This window comes from Bubalus kerabau, chromosome 5 (assembly GCF_029407905.1).
Source record: "Bubalus kerabau isolate K-KA32 ecotype Philippines breed swamp buffalo chromosome 5, PCC_UOA_SB_1v2, whole genome shotgun sequence".
Classification (NCBI taxonomy): domain Eukaryota; kingdom Metazoa; phylum Chordata; class Mammalia; order Artiodactyla; family Bovidae; genus Bubalus; species Bubalus kerabau.
The window spans coordinates 96,227,426-96,245,445 of NC_073628.1; the positions used below are offsets into that span (position 1 = coordinate 96,227,426).

Here is an 18,020-nt window from a genome sequence, read left to right on the forward strand (position 1 = left end):
TATAAGAAAAGTTTGCCTAGCCCTGTTCTGGGGTATGAGCTTCTGAGACAGAGTGGGACCTGGCCACAGATCCCAACCGAGCAGAAACCTGTGTGGCTCCTGGGCACAAAAAGCTTTCTGTGTCCCTTGTTTCCTATTTATAGGGAACATGCTTCAGCCTCCATGACCTTCCCTCAGTTCCAAAGGGCAGGTTCAGTTTTTGATCAAGGAAGGGAGAGGATGCAGAGACAAGGGAGGAGTAGTCAAGAAACACTAGTGCAGCTTTGGAGCAGAGTCCTGGTTACACCTCAAGGGACACACATAACAATATTTTGAGCCCGTCTACAGAACTAAAACTCCCCAAAATGGAAGATGTTAACTACTTGATGAGGGCTTCCCTGCTGGCTCAAATGATAAAGAATCTGCCTTTAATGCCGGAGACTCAGGTTCTATCCCTGGATTGGGAATATTCCCTGGAGAAGGAAATGGCTACCCACTCCAGTATTCTTACCTGAAGAACTCTGTGGACAGAGGAGCCTGGCAGGCTCCAGTCTATGTCGGACACAACTGAGCAACTAATACTTTCACTTTTCACTTGATGAAGCATTCTTCATTCCACAGAAGGTCACAGTCTGATAACCTCGAGAATCAGAGAAGTTTTTCAGGAGACCACCAACGGCCAGATTAAAGGAATGTAGGCCCTTCACATACCCTGGACTTTATTAGCAACCCCACACTTGAACCTTTGCTATAAACTCCTCACCAAATCCCTCCCACACCATGGGGACACATAGTTTTGAGAGCACAAGCTGGCTGTGTCCCCCTCTGCCTGGCTAAGCAATAAAGCTATTGTTTTCTACTTCACCCAAAACTCTGAGATTTGATTTGGCACTGGTGCACAGAGGCTGAGTCTTTGGCATCAGTAGGAAGTCCAACGGAAAGGCAATGGCACCCCACTCCAGTACTCTTGCCTGGAAAATCCTATGGACGGAGGACCCTGGTGGGCTGCAGTCCATGGGGTCACTAAGAGTCGGACACGACTGAGCAACTTCACTTTCACTTTTCACTTTCATGCATTGGAGGAGGAAATGGCAACCCACTCTAGTGTTCTTGCCTGGAGAATCCCAGGGACAGGGGTGCCTGGTGGGCTACCGTCTATGGGGTCGCACATAGTCGGACATGACTGAAGCGACTTAGCAGCAGCAGCAGCAGCAGGAAGTCCAAGAAATCACCAATAAAAACAGGGCTGGTGAGGGAGTGTCAGAGAGCAGGGAAGGAGGCTGAATGAATTCATGGGCCAGAGTCTCTCTCCCCTTCAGGCCCTGACATAAGGAAACCCCTTTGCTGGCAACCACCTCTGAATCCTTTATTCTGGAAAACTCCTGCTTATGTCTTAGGAGCCCTCCCCTTGAGCCCCTGGCTGTGGCCAGGGCCCTCCTCTGCTTTCAGCCCCTGTGCTCTGCTTGTTACCCAAAAACTGAGTTTGCCTCTTGGTGAGTGTTGAACCAAAAGACACAACCAAGTCAAAGATCAGGAGAAGGGAGTATTTATTATTACTTCAGTTTCTCCCTTTTATGTATTTACATTTTTATTTATTTATTCATTTTTGGCTGTGCTGAGTGGCATACAGTATCTGAGTTCCTCAGCTGGGGATCGAACGTGCACCTCTTGCATTGGGAGTTAGAAGTCTTAATCACTGGGCCCCCAGAGAAGTCTCAGGAAGGATTTATGATTATTTGCAGTAAGTAAGGAGAACACCAGAGATCTTTCCACAAGTAATGTCCCCCTGAATAGAAATCTTGGGGAAGTTTTAAGCTAACATCACAAGTATAGTCATGAAGGGGCCTGGGCTGTAGGCAGAGTCTAAGTTTTTAAGTTGAGTCTAAGTTGATTGAAGTCACAATGGTCAGAAAAGGTCAACATCATCATCCCTTAGGTTCCGTTTGATCTGGTGGTTGAGCATTTCAGGCTAATCTTTACCAGCGAAACAGAACTGGGGGTCTTTAGAACTGGTACATCATCTTTGCTAGTGTCACTTCTCTTGCCCTACAACAGTCCTTTGTTTCTCCATTCTTCTGTTCCCTTAAGGTCAGTAGTTACTGAGGCCGGTTCAAGCACAGGCATTGTGGCTAGACTTAAGCTCACAAAATGGTTTCTCTTCTGTCAAGAAAGCCATTCCTGGTTCTCTTTCTCCAAGGAGCTCTAACTTATCTGCTTACAATTGGAGTACCCAGTGACTGGGGCCTCCTGGAGGCCAGAGTCTTATTCCCCTGAGTGAGTAAGGGGCTGCACATGCATGAGCAGACCTGCAGAGACCACCCCAACCCCAAGGGCAGGCTGAGGAGACCAAGGCGATGGATGGGATGTGTGCTGAGGGCCTGTTTGGAGGCCAGCTGGGTGGTTCTGGACAGAAAGCATTGTCCATTCCATGCCTGAGGAAGTGGCCAGGCTCTCAGCAAGGGCAGCTGTAATGCGGGTGCTTCTGGGGTCTGGCACAGAATGGACTTATCAGACTCCAGTGGCCAAGACCCATTCTCCCCCTTACCTTGGTGACAGGCACCAGGACCAAGGACACATCCCAGCTCAGACCTGAAGACAAAGCCATCAGTCAAAGTAAAAAACAAATAAAAGGTTTATTCATAAGCAGGAATGCTGTCCAGAATACATACAGTGCAAACTCTCCTTGTCCTTGGGATCAACACAAGCCCACAAGCTGGGAAAATTGTTATCAGTTAGGTCAAATGGACTCCCCCCAGCACTTGGGCCCTAGCCTGGCCAAGGCCCCCTTCCTTGGCAGAGAAGGTTCTTTTTCTGTTTGGGTTCACACAACCAAACCCAAAATGGAAGCTGAGATTAGAGCAGCACAAGCTTTATTCACTGGTCAGAGAATGGAGAAGTGGGAACTTATTAACCGTTCATAAACAAACTTCTCGCCTTAACGGGGAGCCAGATTTGCTGTTAAGAACAATGAGGGAAAGAGTGCAAGGAATGATGGGGAGGCAAATGCTCTTGTTTTCTGGGAAAGAGTTAGGGTTTTCCTAGAAATGAGGTGCCACCTCTTTTCTGTCCTTTTTTGGTCAGTGATTCCTGGTCACGGAGACCAGTAGGTATGTCATTTAGTAGCTAATGTAGTAAGTTCAGTTCAGTTCAGTCGCTCAGTCATGTCCGACTCTTTGCGACCCCATGAATTGCAGCATGCCAGGCATCCCTGTCCATCACCAACTCTCGGAGTTCACTCAGTGTCAACTGAGACTCGGGGTCTGCTGGAGGTCAGATGCATCTCCATCTTGGTTTCAGCTGGTTCTATCCAGTTTTTATTTTTCTCTTCCTATAGTTTCTTTCTTCGTGTCCCGACCCTGTGACTTAAAGGTATATGTGAGTTCCTGTTCAAGGGAGGGGGTCGATGGGTTTTGACCAAGGATCTAGTGGCCACTCTGGTAACAAAATGAGGCCACACCCAGAGTCTTCTTCTAATTCATCCTGGCTCTGTGGGGGTGACAGCAAGGAAGCCTGAGGTCCTCCCAGAACAGTCCACCAGGGGGCAGAAGTGCTCCACAGCTGTAAAGGGTCCAATGCGGTTGGAGACTCTGGCCAGTCCAGGCACGGGGACATCTTGATCCCAGCATGGGAAGCCTTTCTTCACTCCAGGGTAATGGCTGGGCTTCTCCTACCCTCTAAAAGTTCAGCTGCCAAGTTCAAGTTCAGTGGAATTTTTCAACAAGGGATCCAAGTATATGGGATCCAGCTGTCATCTCAAGGAGGCCCCCATCCCCCTTCCTTCTAGAATGTGACTAAGGCCTCACTTGTCCATCATTTGCAGGGTCTGGGCATATATTTTGGGGAGTGGGGGGACTCCTTAATGGGGAAAAATCCATCAGCCCAAGTGTTGGCTTCAGCACTTCAGTTCCCGGAAGGCCATTTGACCTGACAGACAACACGGGTCACAGAACCACAACATACAACACAGACACGCAGACACAGGACCTGCCCTCAGCATCTCATGTCCACCCAGGATCTCAGCGGGCCCAGTACCAAAGCGGCTCTGAGGTTCCACTGGGACCTGGGACTTCAGGCACAGCGGGAGGGGCTGTCGAGAGAAATAGGTACACCCCTTCGGGAGGCAAAAGAGGAAGGTCCAGGCTGAGGTAGGAGGAGATGGCTGCGGGGCCTCAATCATCTCCAGTTCCTGAAATTCCCTGATAGGAAAAGGTGTGGCCTTGGAGCCCCACACCAGACAGTGGGGGAGGGGAAGCTGGCACTGTGGGTAAATGGGAGTGAAGGTCAAAGGCAGAGGATGCAAACTCTGAGTCTGGCTTTGTTACACTGTGGCTTGTTTGTCTGCACCATGGTGCTTTTTTTTTTTTTTTTTGTCACAAGTTTAAACTGGAAGATTTCCAGTTAGACGTTTGGTGATCTGATCTGATCTTAACCAGGTCACAGCACTCATTCAGAAGGCTGCCTGCCTGGGCCCTCTGGGCATCCAGTTTTTAGCCCATGCTATGAGATGGAGATAGCAGGAGTGGATGTGGAGGTGGTGCTGCCCAGGGTCCTGAGCTAACCAGGGGACCCTTATAGGGGTCGCCACCCTCTCCCCGCATAGAACCATCTGACTTAATGGCACATGGCCACCCTCACTGGGACCATCCTGCAGTCTCCCATTCAGGCTAAAGGCCTGTCCTTTCTCCACTCTCTCTCTCCACTGATACACACAGCATCCTTCCTCCGTGACAAGAAGCCAGAGCAGAGTAGAGTCCAGGGATTAAAAAATAATAATAATAAAACCCCAAAACAACAAGGGCTCCAGAAGCCAAGACTGCAGGACCGGCTGGGGGTCAGCTCTCAGAGAGGCAAGGGCTTGTCCCAGGCTGCCCAGCATATCTGCGTCTGCTGTTAGACATACACCAAGACAGGACCCATCAGGACTCTCCCCGCCTCATTCTTCTGCCTGCAGGTGAGAGGAAGGCTGAGGCTGTGCACAAAGGAATTTGGCCCAGAAAGAGCCAGAGTCCTGGGGGAGGGGAGGGGCAGAGAAGCACCAGAGGTTGGCCCCCGCTCAGCGGTGACACAGCCCACGGCCAGCCAGGTTAACTGGGCTTCATTCCTGCATCAGGCACACCGAGTGGCAGGGGCTTCTCCTCCAGGCCCTGCAGCAGAGTCTCTGGAGCCCCCGGCTGGGACTGAAAGGGGCGTTCCTCCTTGGAAAGGGGGACCTGCTCCTCTTTCGGGGAGTTGGGGGTGCTGGCGTCTGTGTCCCTCGTGGAGCCGGCCTGGGAGGGGCACTGCGAGCTGTGATCAGGGCCGCTGCAAACATTGACGATGCAGGTGACGTTGACCTGGGTCCCGTGGCCACCGGAAGACGCCTCTGTTAAACACAAGACGGGAGAGGGCAGTCAGTGGGGGATTCTTGGAGAAAGGAGTGTCTTCACAGCCTGTCTCCTGCCCAAGAGGCAGATTCGGGCACACGGGAAAGAGCACCGGGCCAGGAGCACAGGCCCCTGTGCCAGCCCAGCTTTGCTGTGTACTCTTGGACAAGCTGCTTGAACCTTCGTGTGCCTCAGTTTCTTCACTTGTCAAATAAAATATCCTGCCCAATTTACCCCATAGACAGAAGGCGCCAACCACATAAGGCAAGTGAAGGTGTTTGAAGAACAAAACAGACTCCCCACAAAGAATCAGAGATTCTGAACTTGTGGCGGCCTGGATGGGAGGGGACTGTGGGGGAGAGTGGACACACGTATATGTATGGCTGAGTCCCTTCACTGCTCACCTGAAACTATCACGACATTGTGATACCCCAATAGAAATGAAAAAGTATCCCTACTGATATACCCCCAATAGAAAATAAAAAGTTTAAATTAAAAAAAAATTTTTTTAATTCACTGCAACAAAAAAAGACCAAAAAAAAAAAAAATCAAATAAAAAGCATTAACGAAGCAAAACAGAAAACAAAAAAATGCAGCCCCAAAGAAGCAAGGGTGGGGATGGAGAGCTGAAATCACGGGGTGGAAGGAAATTTCCACACCGTGCCTTCATGGCACCCAAATGTCACCCAGCGTCACCATGGCCTTTGCATACCGTGAATGAGACACTGTGGGGGCAGACGGGGAAGCAGGAAGGGGCAGAGACCTGAGGTTTACCCGTTCCCACAGTGGGGAGAGGTGCTGGGTGAGAGGGAGAGAAGTGGGGTGCAGAGGCCAGAGACTCAGGAGGGGAGAGGAGGAGAGACAGAGGGTAGATGGGGTGGGCAGACAGAGACACAGGTGTCCAAAGAGGAAGCCACACCATGTTGGGTGTGAAAGGGGTGTCGCTAAGAATGCAGGAAGGTGAATCTAAGAGGTGGGCAAAGACCAAGAGTTTATGTTTGGATCTCATTTATTCACTCGACAAACGTTTAGGGCCACTGGCTATGTTGCAGGCACTGACCCGGTCCTTCACTGGGGAGTTCTCAGGCTGTGGTGGGGGCACTGACAAGACCTCACACTGATGAGGGTGGGCTATGATGGGAAACTAGAAGCTTCCAGCCAGTCCCCAAGTCAGGTGGCAGGGAGGGAAGACTGTCGCAGTCCTGCCCAGGAGATGCCATGCTCACCTCTAGACCAGGAAACTGAGGCTCGGTGGGTTAAGGAAACCGCTCGGAGTCTCACAGCACCAGAACTGCTGGGAAGGCATCTAGGAATGACCCAAGTTCACGGTCATTCCTTGACCTGCCAGCCAGCACTGCCAGGTGAGAGGGGAGATGCAGGCCAGTGGGCTTGGCCTCTCAGTACAAAACATGCCCAGGGAAGCCCCAGGCTTTCTGCAGGACTCCACCCAGGGGCCTTGTCCAATGTGGGCACTGCCAATGCCCACTAGGGATGACAGTAGTCACAGACCAGGCCCAGGGCAAAATGCAGACTGTAAGCAGGGCACAGGCTTCTCCAGACCCCACACAGGCTCCACAGTCCTGATGCCTCAGTCCCAAAGGGACCAGACAACAGGCATAGTGGGTGGAGACCAGGGGTATCATCTACTCATTCAGCCCAACCCTGTCCCCCAAGAGCCCAGGGGTGACTTCTGGCTCTTCTGTTTATCGGGTGTGCCCTTGAATAAGCTGTTTAACCTCTGGGCCTCAGTTTCCTCATCTGATAGGATGAGGAAACACAATGTACTATATAGTAATAATATAACTATAATATATAATAGGGGCTTCCCAGGTGGCTCAGTGGTAAAGAATCCACCTGCCAAGCAGAAGACTCAGGTTTGATCTCTGGATCAGGAAGATCCCCTGGAGAAGGAAATGGTAACCCACTCCAGTAATCTTGCCTGGGAAACTCCATGGACAGAGGAGCCTGGCAGGCTACAGTTCATGGGGTGGCAAAGAGTTGGACATGACTGAAGTGGTTTAGCATGCATAATATAATGATATATTAAAATGCAATATTATTATATTAATAAATATATTATATATACCATATATAGTAATATCCAAATAAAATATAACACAAATATACAACAAATATTATATAATTGAGACATTATAATATTAATATAGTAATTTATGCTATATACTATATATTATATAGCATTAATCTAAAATATTAATATAGTGACATAACTCTCATATAAATACAATATATATATATAATATCATATTATTGTTGTTGTTACTGTTTAGTCACTAAGTCATGTCCAACTCTTTGGGACCCCATGCACTGTAGCCCACCAGGCTCCTCTGTCCATGGGACTTCCCAGGCAAGAATACGTGGAGTGAGTTGCCATTTCCTTCTCCAGGAGGATCTTCCCAACCAAGGGATTGAACCCGTGTCTCCTGCTTTGCAGGAGGGTTCTTTACCACTGAGCCACTTGGAAAGCCATAATATTATATTATATGCTATATATAATATATTTTATATAACATTAATATAGATCAATATTTTGTTAATATATGATATGCAATATTTACAGAACATAGCATTGAAATATAATATTGTTATATGACATTTTACATATTATACATATTCTACAAGAAGACTCCCTGCCTGGATACCAGGGACTCAAAGGACAATCTGAAATGGTTTAGAAGGAAGGGTGCTTCTTCTGTGTGTGGGAGAACACACAGGGCAAGGGTTGGAGGTACTTGGTGGGCTCCAAAAACAGAAAGAAGCCTGTGGTTCAGTTGCACCTGAGAGGGTGGTGGAAGGGAGCCTGGAGGGGAGCCCAGGCTGGTGGTACAGGGCATCCAGTGTCCTGCAGGGCAGCCCAGGACTCACTGGCTCAGAGAGAAACCAGGAAGAAACATGGTGGGGGTGGGGGGGTGGCGGGTGGCAGGTGGCAGCGGCGGGGGAATGGGGGGGCAGGTGGCTGGGGTGGGGGGGTGGTGGCAGGTGGGGGGGTTGGGGGTGTGTGTGCCCGTAGGGGATGAAGCTGGGAGCAGGGGCGGGGGAGCTCCTGCCTCTTACCTGAGCTACTGCAGCCGGTCTGAGCCTCCCCCGACGTGCTGGCCTTCTCCACGCCTGGCGACTGCAGCTGGGATCTGGTGGGCGCCCTCTTGTCCGTGGTGCTGGTTGAGCTCTCCAGGGAACTGCTGCTGGAGCTTGGCGCTGTGGTCAGCAGGTGCTGTTGCTCAGGGCCTGGGGCACCTTGGGCCTTGTTGGCAGGCAGGTGTGGCTGCATGGGGAGGAGGGGGGTGGGGAACCCATCAGCTGGCTCCTCGCCCCCTCATCCCTCTCACCACCATCAGCACTTCACAGTTTACACGGTATTTCTGCACCTTCTCTCCACGCACAGCACTTTTAGGACGTCTGATTCTCTGTGGCTTCTGTGATTAACCTCTGGAGTGTGAGTCCTAGGAGGGCAGGGGCCACATGACCCTGTTTACTGAACAGTCTGAGAGGTGAGGCAGGGTTTTCATCCTCATTTTGCATAAAGAAGCAGAGGCCCAGATAAGGAAAATGACTCTCCTAAGGTCATGGGGTGATGTGGCTCAGCCCAGCAGCCAAGGGCATGGACCCTGGAACCAGACCATAGTGTGCAAACCATGATTCCACCACTGACTAGCTCTGCAAACTTGAACAAGTTACTTAACCTCTCTGTTCCTCTGTTTTTTTTTCCCTCTAGAAATGAAAGAATAATAAAGCTACCTCCCAGGGTTACTGGGAAGATTAAATGACTGAAGTTTCATAAAGCACTAATACCAGTGCCTGTTCCATATTAAGCACCCATCAAGGGTTTGTTAAATCAGGGCTCTGCACTTCCCTGGTGGTCCTGTGGTTGAGAATCCACCTGCCAATGCAGGGAACACAGGTTCGATCCCTGGTCCAGGAATATTCCACATGCCACAGAGCAACAAGCCACATCTACTGAAGCCCACGTGCCTAGAGCCCATGCTCCACAATAAGAGAAGTTACCAAAACAAGAAGCCTGAGCACCACAGCTAGAGAGCAGCCCCTACTCTCCGCAACTAGAGAAAGCCCGTGCATAGCAACGAAGACCAGCATAGTCGTAAAAAAATAAGGGCGTAGCAAACTACTGCCATGGGCCAAGTCTGGTCTGCTGCTGTTTCTGTACAGGCTGTGAGCTAAGAATGGTTTTTACATTTTTAAATGGTTGAAAAAATATTTAAGGAACAATATTTCATGATACGAAGTTACATGAAGTTCAAACACTGGTGTCCATAAATATAATTTTCTTGGCACACAGCCACCCCCATTTGTTAATGTCATGTCTGTGGCTACTTTCCCACTGCAATGTCAGAACTGAGAAGTGATAACAGAGGCCAGAGGATCCAAAAAGCCTACAATATTGACTGTCTGGACCTTTACAGAAAAAGTCTGCTGGCCCTCAATCCAGTGTAGACAGTCCTCTCATTTAGGGCTCTCAGTCTTGCTGTCTCAGCGACACTTTGCAGATTCCATTGCCCAAGCTGTTGTGTGATTCTCCATCTTTTTCTCTTAAAACACAACAAGTCACAACAACAACTGTAATAAAACATTAGCTGATACTTGAATCCATCCAATGCCAAGCACTGTGCTGAAGCCCTTCCAGACATTATCTATACAGCCCAAAGTTATCCTCGCTTTGCAGATATAGAAGCCGAGGCCCAGAGAGGTTGAGATACTTGCCCAAGGTCACACAGTTAGGACACGGCGCATCTGGGCTAAAACCTACATCGTTCTCGGGTGTTTGGGGTTCTGTCCCTGGAAGCTCAAGACAAGGTGCCCCATTTTCAGACACCTGTGCTAGAAATGTCACTCCGAGCTGGTTGGCCATACCTGTCTACAACTGACCAGGTGCACAAGCCCTTGCCTTAGGATTCTGGGCGATCACTGGATTCTAGAAAGAAAAAGACCGAGGGGCCACATTCTCACCCCCTGTCCAGCATGAGAGGGTCCAGGGTAGATTGAGAACTGAGGCAAATGAGTGCTAGAGGGACACAGCCTGGCAGGGTCGGGGAGGTGGGGTCAGAGGTGGAGAACACAGGAAGGACTCAGGTGCCAATCTCTGCAGGCCCCAGGCCCCCAGAGCCCTGCATATCCGAAGGTCGGCTCACAGACTCTCAGGCGGGGAGGATCCTTTGAAAGTAGTCCCCGTGAGGCCACGGAGGCCCAGAATGGGTGAGTCCTTTCTTAGTATCCCACAGCGGGTCCAGGGCAGGGGCAGGGGGAGCCCCGCTTGGTGTACCACAGCTGCGTGCTTCCGACTGAGTCCTGCCTCCCTGGCTCACCGCCCTTGACTGTGGAGGAAGGGAGGGCATTTCAAGTTCATCCTGAACCTTTTTTTGGTCAGATGGTCTGACCTTGGTATTGGTCCCCACCCCTGACCCTGCTCTGAGCATGGACAGGCGGGGGAGCAGGAACGGGAGAAGAAACATCCAAAGGTCATCCCTCACATCCCCCAGAGAAGGGGCTTTTCGGCCTGCGTCCCGCCTTTCTGTTGGTGGTAAGGGCCAGGCAGAACAGAAACCCCCAAAGGTCACAGCCTGCCTCCCTCCCCTCAAAGCCACGAGATACAAAGTTCAGGCAGGCTCTGAGTGGTGCGGATACATTCTGAGTCCTGGGTTGGCACCCCAGGGAGGTATGGGGGGCAGGTACTGAGGTGGGTCATTCAACAAACAGGATCCCAGTTAGCCTCCCCGTCATGTCCCAGCCTGGCCTACCATGGGCAGGAGCAGAGACCCTGGCAGAGATGCTGGCTGGCCTGTGTCTGTCTGTATGTGTGAGAGTATGTCCCTGAAGCTCCCGTGCCTGTAAGTATAGGTGGGAAAATGTCTGAAGCATGTTCACATGTGTGTGTCTATGTGTGGGGAGCACGTGTGCATGAGTGTAAATGGCGCAACTAGCGTGTGTGCTGGAGGTGGTGAAAAGAGGCACTCCTGGGTCTGTGTCTCAGGCCACTCATTTGCTGTGTCACCTTGGGAAAGTTACTTAACTTCTCTGAGCCCGAGATTCCTGGGCTGTAAAATCAGGGCAATAACCGCACTGCCTGGGTCGCAGCACAGCTGTGAGGCTAAGCAACGCTCAGTACTGTGCCTGGCCCACGCTTAGCACCTCATAAACATCACCCTCTTTATGAAATGAGAGCCTGTGGATGAGCGTGTCTGTGGGGGTGATTGAGCTCGTACATGTGGTTACACTGGTCTTTTCTGAACAAAGGGAAGCTACGGTCTCGCCAGGCATTGGCATTACCAGGAGGGCCAGGGCAGTGCTGAGTCACCGTGCCCTCAACCCCACTGATCTGGAGCATTACTAGGCAGCTGTTAACAGGACCACTGCCAGGAGGCTGAGAAATGCAGTGGAGTGCAGGCTGAGCACAGGAGTCAGGGCAGGGGTGCGAACCCAGGGACTGAAGGGACTGAAGATCAACCTCTAAGGGCAGTCCCTGCTGGGGACAGGGATGCCTGGAACAATTCTGAATGTCTGCTCTGGGCAAACAGGAGGGTGGGTAAATACAAGCCCTGCAGATTCAGAATGAGTTTCAAACCTGGGCTCTGCCATTCAGCTAGTGGTCTAACCTCATGCGGATACCTGAAGCTCCCTGAATCTCAGTTTCCTCACCTGTGAAGTGGGGTGATGACATCCTGTACCTCACAGGGCTGTGTGTGAGGATGCAGGGCCTGGCCTGGGGCTCAGCCAGTGGGGTGCTGGAACCAGCCCAGACCTATGTGTGTTTCTTCCCAACTTTACATTAAGTAGCTTCCTGAAATCAGTCACAATGGGAGTGTTTATAACACAGAAATGAGCAAACTCCACAAATCAGGATTCGGGTCCTCCCCCACCCAGAGGGCCAATTACCAGCACATCCCTGGGCTCCACTGGCAATAGCACTCAACAAACAGCAGTGGAGTCGTTCACACTTGTAAACACAAAACTGAGCAAACAGAAAGGGGAAGTGGGGGCTCTGGGCCACTCCTGAGGCAGCTTTATTGCACCAAAGATTGGGAAATACTCAGTCCAGGGAAGTTGGCAGTTGGGTGCTGGGGTGGAGCTTAGAGGGCATGCTTATTCTATGGGCCACCAGGTCTCAGCTTCCAGCATCACTGAACTGAAGCTAGAAAAAGGAGGGCATGGCATTGGCACACTGGAGGAATGAGAAATGGTTTGTACCTCCAAACCAGTGTTTCTGTCTGGCTTCCCTTGTGGTCCAGCTGGAATCTGCCTGCAATGTGGGAGCCTGGATTGGGAAGATCCCCTGGAGAAGGGAGTGAATGGCTACCCACTCCAGTATTCTGGCCTGGAGAATTCCATGGACTGTATAGTCTGTGGGGTCTCAAAGAGTCAGACATGACTGAGCGACTTTCACTTTTACTGTAGGGCATGTCAAAAAGCACTAGCCAGGAGTCCAGAGAGATGATGCTGTGTGACCTTGGGCAAGTCACTTTCCCTCTCTGTACTTCTTTTCTTATTGGGACAATCAGGAGATGAAACCAGTCTGGTCCCTACCAAGTCCAAAAACCCTGTGTAAACCTCAGGACTGAGCTGCCCCCTAGCACAGTGGTTCCCAATGGAGGGTGTCTGTCCTCCAGGGAACATTTTGCAATGTCTGGAGACACATTGGTTCTCACTCCTTGGAGGCAGCGCTACTGGCATCACGTAGGGAGAGGCCAACGATTTCACTGAAAAAGCTATAATACATAGGATAGCCCCTCATGACAAAGAATCAGCAGGCAGGTTTGAGAAGCCCTGCCCCAGCAGGACAGGGGACATGGAGGGAACTCCTGGAGTCTTGTTTCCTCATCTGTAAATTTGGGTAAAAAACCTGCCCTAGGGACTTCCCTGGTAGTCCAGTAATTAATATTCTGTGCTCCCAATGCAGGGAGGCCAGGTTCAATCCCTGGTCAGGGAACTAGATCCCACATGCTGCCACAACAAACACCCTGCAGGCCACAACTAAGATCCAGCACATCCAAAACAAACAAATAAGCAAAAAAAAAAAACCTGCCTGCCTACCTGGCAGGGGGTTGCAGTACACAGCGTGTACTGGCTCATCCCGCACCCATTTCCAAGCCCTCTCCCTAGTTCTCCTCCACCATAAAGGCTAGAAAAGCAAAACACCACCTTTTCCAGCCTCCCTTGCAGCTAGAGGTGGTCACGTGATACCATCTGGCCAATAAGACAAAAGAAGAAATGCACCCAGGGCTTCTAGGAAAGTGTCTTATTTCCTGTAAAATGGCATCTGGCTGTTTCCCCTCTTTTTCCTGCCTCAGACTGGAGGTCACATATGCAGTGGTGATCACCATCTTATGACACAGGCCAAAGGCAAGAGAATAAAAGCCAACACACTAAAGATGGCAGAGCCTGGGGTCCTGCTGGCCTCACAGAAGGATGCAACTGAATCATTCCAGCAATCACCAACACCCCGACAGAAAATATAGCACCTTGAAGTCACCCTTAAGCTTTTGGTTACTTGCAGCCAAATGCCCTCCTGATGGAAAACTGGTGAAATACAATGTCAGTGCTCTGTTTCTAGCAAAAATCCTGCAGAGATCCTACTTCATAAAAATGATCAAAAATGAGTTGCTTTGGTTGAAGTTGGGGGAGGCCCTGGGTCCAGTCCCCTAGCCTTGATCTCAACCTCAAAGATGACTCCCCCCTCCACTGCCCCAGAACCCTTTGTGGAACACCGGGGTACCCTAGCACACAGTTTGAAAACCACTGTACATGTGGAAGTGCTTTGTAAATATCTCAGAGATGCTGAGAACTGTTGCCAGCTGGGTGAAAGGCACAGTCCTACAAGCAGGGCTGAGCCACTGTCCACACTTAATGGTGAGGAACCAGCCATGAGCAATTTCACGTCGGCCCAAGGTCACAGCATGGGTCCACGACCACATGCTTGCCACTGACCCCACTGACCCTTCTGTTCCCTGATGTGGCCGTTCACACTCAGTCATCTGGGCTCAACACTGCTCCACTCCCTTCCCCGACACTCACCATTCTTCAGCCTGCCCTGCCTCTGTCCATACCACACCCCGCTGCTCTGCATGTCCTTTCCTTCCTGCACTCGTGTCTCCATCAAAATCTTGCCCAGCCCAGATGCCACCTTTATCAGACCCCACAACAGACCCTGGCTGGTCTTTCTGCAGCCTCGTGGGGCTCTGCATCCTGCCTGAGGCTGGACAGACCAACCTAGAGAATTCACCACTTCCTATGGGACAACCTGGCCCAGCAGGAAGGATACCATGGAGGCAGAGGGGGCAGGCAGAGGGGCACTCACCACCTTGGCATCTCCTTGCAGGCAGAAGGGCTTCTCTGCAGAGAGGAGAAAAGGGACCAGTCAGCAAGCAACTTCCTTAGGTCACATCTTTTCTAACTAAGAGGGAGCATGGGGCCCAAGCAGAAGCTTTCAGAGTAGGCTCAGTCCTGGGGGGAGCAATTACCTACCAGACAAGGTACACAGAAGCCCCCATACCCAAGCCTCCAGCAGGCCTGACATTGCTCCCCTGCCCTCCCTCACACCCACCATTCTTCCTGCCCCACTTTGTCCATACCACACCCCACTGCTCTGCATGCCCTTTCTTTCCTGTACTCATGTCTCCATCAAAATCTTGCCCAGCTCAGATGCCACCTGCTCCATAAGGGCTGAATCCCCCAGAATTCCTAGACAAGAATCTTGGACTCCCACCTCTTGGATAGCCCTGATAGCATCTTAGCTCTTACTAGATGAGTTAGTGGAAATGCCCTCTGCTGCAGGCTCTAAGCTCCTAAGAACAGGGTCTACCAGACCCAGCTCTGTCTGACCCATAAAGCTGTGCCCAGTGCTGGACTCATAGGAGGCCCCCCAGAAAAACTTCCTGAACAAATGAGGGAATAAACGGATGAAGAAAGGAAGGAAGGATGGACTCTTACTTTTTTTCTGGGTCATGATGACACAGTTCACAACAACTATCAGTAGCAGACCCAACGCTGTCACACCCACAATCAGTCCTAGAAGGAAAAGAGAAGTTCAAAACAGCTGCAAAAAAGTAAACTTGGGACTTCCCTGGGGATCCAGTGGTTAAGAACCTAGTTTGTAATGCAGGGGACGTGGACTGGATCCCCGGTTGGGGAACTAAGATCCCACATGGCTTGGAGCAACTAAGGCAGCGTGTGACAACTAGAAAGCCCAAAGGGTTGCCACTACGACCCAATGCGTGTGTGCTAAGTCGCTTCAGTGGTGTCCGACTCTGTGCGACCCTATGGACTATAGCCTGCCAGGCTCCTCTCTCCATGGGATTTTCCAGGCAAGAGAACTGGAGTGGACTGCTATACCCTTCTCCAGGGGACCTTCCCGACCCAGGGAACGAACCCGCATCTCTTACGTCTCTTGCATTGGCAGGTGGGTTCTTTACCACTAGCGCCACCTGGGAAGCTCCAGCCAAATCAATCAATTAATTAATTTTTTTTAAAGGAAACTCGAATGTACCAGGTCAGTCAATGACCAAAGATGACTGGGGCTGTCGCAGGCAAGGGACAAGCCCAGGGCAGAGACTCTGAGATTTGATTACAAAGCAAACAAACCAAAATCCATGCACCAAAGAAAACACGCCTGTGGGCCACACTCAGCCTGAGGACCATGAGTTTGAGCCCTCTGGTGTAGTCCAGAAGGGAAGTCCACAACACAGCGACCTGGCCCAGCCCACTGTCAAAGCCTAGTGTTTCATCAGAAATGGCAACCAGAAGACCATCTCCATTTTGAGATAAAACAGGGACCCTATGTCTCCCCATCCAGGAATTCTTAGTGGCATCACTAAATCTTGGAAGAAAGCAAGTCTCAATGCTACCTGCATCCCAGGATGGACCACAGGGTCCAGCCCATAACAAGCTCTCAGTAAGACTCTAAAGAGGGCTTCCCAGGCGGCACTAGTGGTAAAGAACCCGGCTGCCAATGCAGGAGACATAAGACATGCGGGTTCAATCCCTGGGTCGGGAAGATCCCCTGGAGGAGGAAATGGCAACCCATTCCAGTATTCTTGCCTGGGAAATCCCACAGAGGAGCTTGGCAGGCTATAGCCCTTGGGGTTGCAAAGAGTCAGACACGACTGAAGCAACTTAGCACACACGCGCTAAGACAGAAGGGAGGGAGCAAGGATAAACGGGACCTCTTGAGACTTACCAATGGGAAGAGAGATGTTCCCTGTGTTGGGCTGTTCCACTGGGGAACTTGGAGGACTTGGGACTTTTGGGAGGAGGAAGAAGGTGCTTGGAGCTGTGCTGGGCCCCAGAGTCGGCTCCATGTGCTGGGATCTTGTGGTGGCTGGGCCCCGGGCCACCTTCCGGGTGGGGAGCACAGAGGTGCAGACTGCATCTGTCGATGCGGTACCAGGAATGGCCACAGAACTGCAGCTGCGGGAGGAGAAGGCGTGATTGGGACTGAATGACTCAGGGTAGCTGGGCTCACCCGTGGGAGCCAGGCTGACATGCAAGGGGGCAGCAACTGGGATAGCGGAGGGAGTTTGCACGCCACGCCCACTTTCAAGACTGTCCCTTCCTGTCCCCACCCAACCTATCCCCATGCTCCCCACCCCTGACTTCTAGGACAAAACTCCAGTTCACCAGGCTGTTCGGGACCCACCCGCCCATTGTCGGATAAACCAGTCCTCACATTGGAGCAGGCTCAGCAATGCCTCCTCCCAAGGAAGTAACTGGGGAGATCCCAGGCACTGTGGCCCAGATGATCTGTGCTGGAAGCCTCAGGATCACCCCAGGAACAGCCCCTCCCTGCTCCTCCAGAACCAGAGAATGCAACCACTCACTTCCGGTGGGGCTTGCAGGTATCCGTGTATGATGTTGTATCTGAGAATGTCCCCGGGCCACAGGGAGCGCATATCACATTTGTTGTTGCAGTTCCTTCACAAAAAATTGGAAACTGTCACCAATTCAGATATGCCATGGAAAAGGCGGGCCTTGGCCCTAAGGGAAATGGGAGCCCCAGGGAGGTTTGAGGAGGCAAGAGATTCTGTCTGCACCTCCACCCCTTCACACACCACACACACACACACACACACACACATACATACACACACCCCTGGGCAGTCTGTCCTTAACTAATTCTAGTGACTTTGTCTTCCTGGGGCACCACCTGACTTTCCAGTAGCTTGGGGCTTAATTTGATCATTTTTGGATCCCCAGGGCCTAGCACACAGGAGGTGCCTGATCAGGAGGGCTGGAGGGAAGAATGAATCGGGACAAGTGGACAGATGGGTAACCGGCACCTGGCCGCCCTGATGATGTTCCTAGGAAGGAGAGACCCAAGGGGGTACCCCAAGGACCTCTGGCCCTGGCCCCATACCTGGTTTGGCCACGCCGAAGCCAGGGCCGCATTTGCGCAGCGCCACGCACAGCCGGCAGCCCTCCTGCCTCCCCAGGGTGCAGTACCAGCCTGGCTTGCAGGTGCAGATGCGATTCTGTTTTGTTGTGCAGGCTTGAGTTTCCACCTGGTCTAGAGAAAGGAGAAGACGGCCGAGGGTCACGCCTCCCTCCACCGGCCATGCCCACTCTGTCTTTCCACCCAGCCCTACCACCCACAGACAGCAGACCTCTGCACCAGCCTCCAGATGGGGCATAAAGACTGCTGGCCACAGAGTCTCC

At 51.4% G+C, this 18,020-nt stretch overlaps 1 protein-coding gene across 1 annotated transcript in view; it reads right to left on the reverse strand.

Annotated features, from left to right (window-relative positions):
- Positions 1–2,596: 2,596 nt before the first annotated feature.
- Positions 2,597–18,020, reverse strand: part of TNFRSF1B (TNF receptor superfamily member 1B) — a 35,363-nt gene continuing 19,939 nt past the window's right edge. Inside the window, exons 4-10 of the mRNA XM_055582276.1 lie at positions 17,722–17,871; positions 17,186–17,279; positions 16,546–16,775; positions 15,300–15,377; positions 14,668–14,702; positions 8,418–8,625; positions 2,597–5,341 (exon numbers count right to left, since the gene is read on the reverse strand). Of these exons, the coding sequence (XP_055438251.1) occupies positions 5,064–5,341; positions 8,418–8,625; positions 14,668–14,702; positions 15,300–15,377; positions 16,546–16,775; positions 17,186–17,279; positions 17,722–17,871 (1,073 nt within the window). The 3' untranslated portion in view covers positions 2,597–5,063. The remainder of the gene's footprint in view (positions 5,342–8,417; positions 8,626–14,667; positions 14,703–15,299; positions 15,378–16,545; positions 16,776–17,185; positions 17,280–17,721; positions 17,872–18,020) is intronic.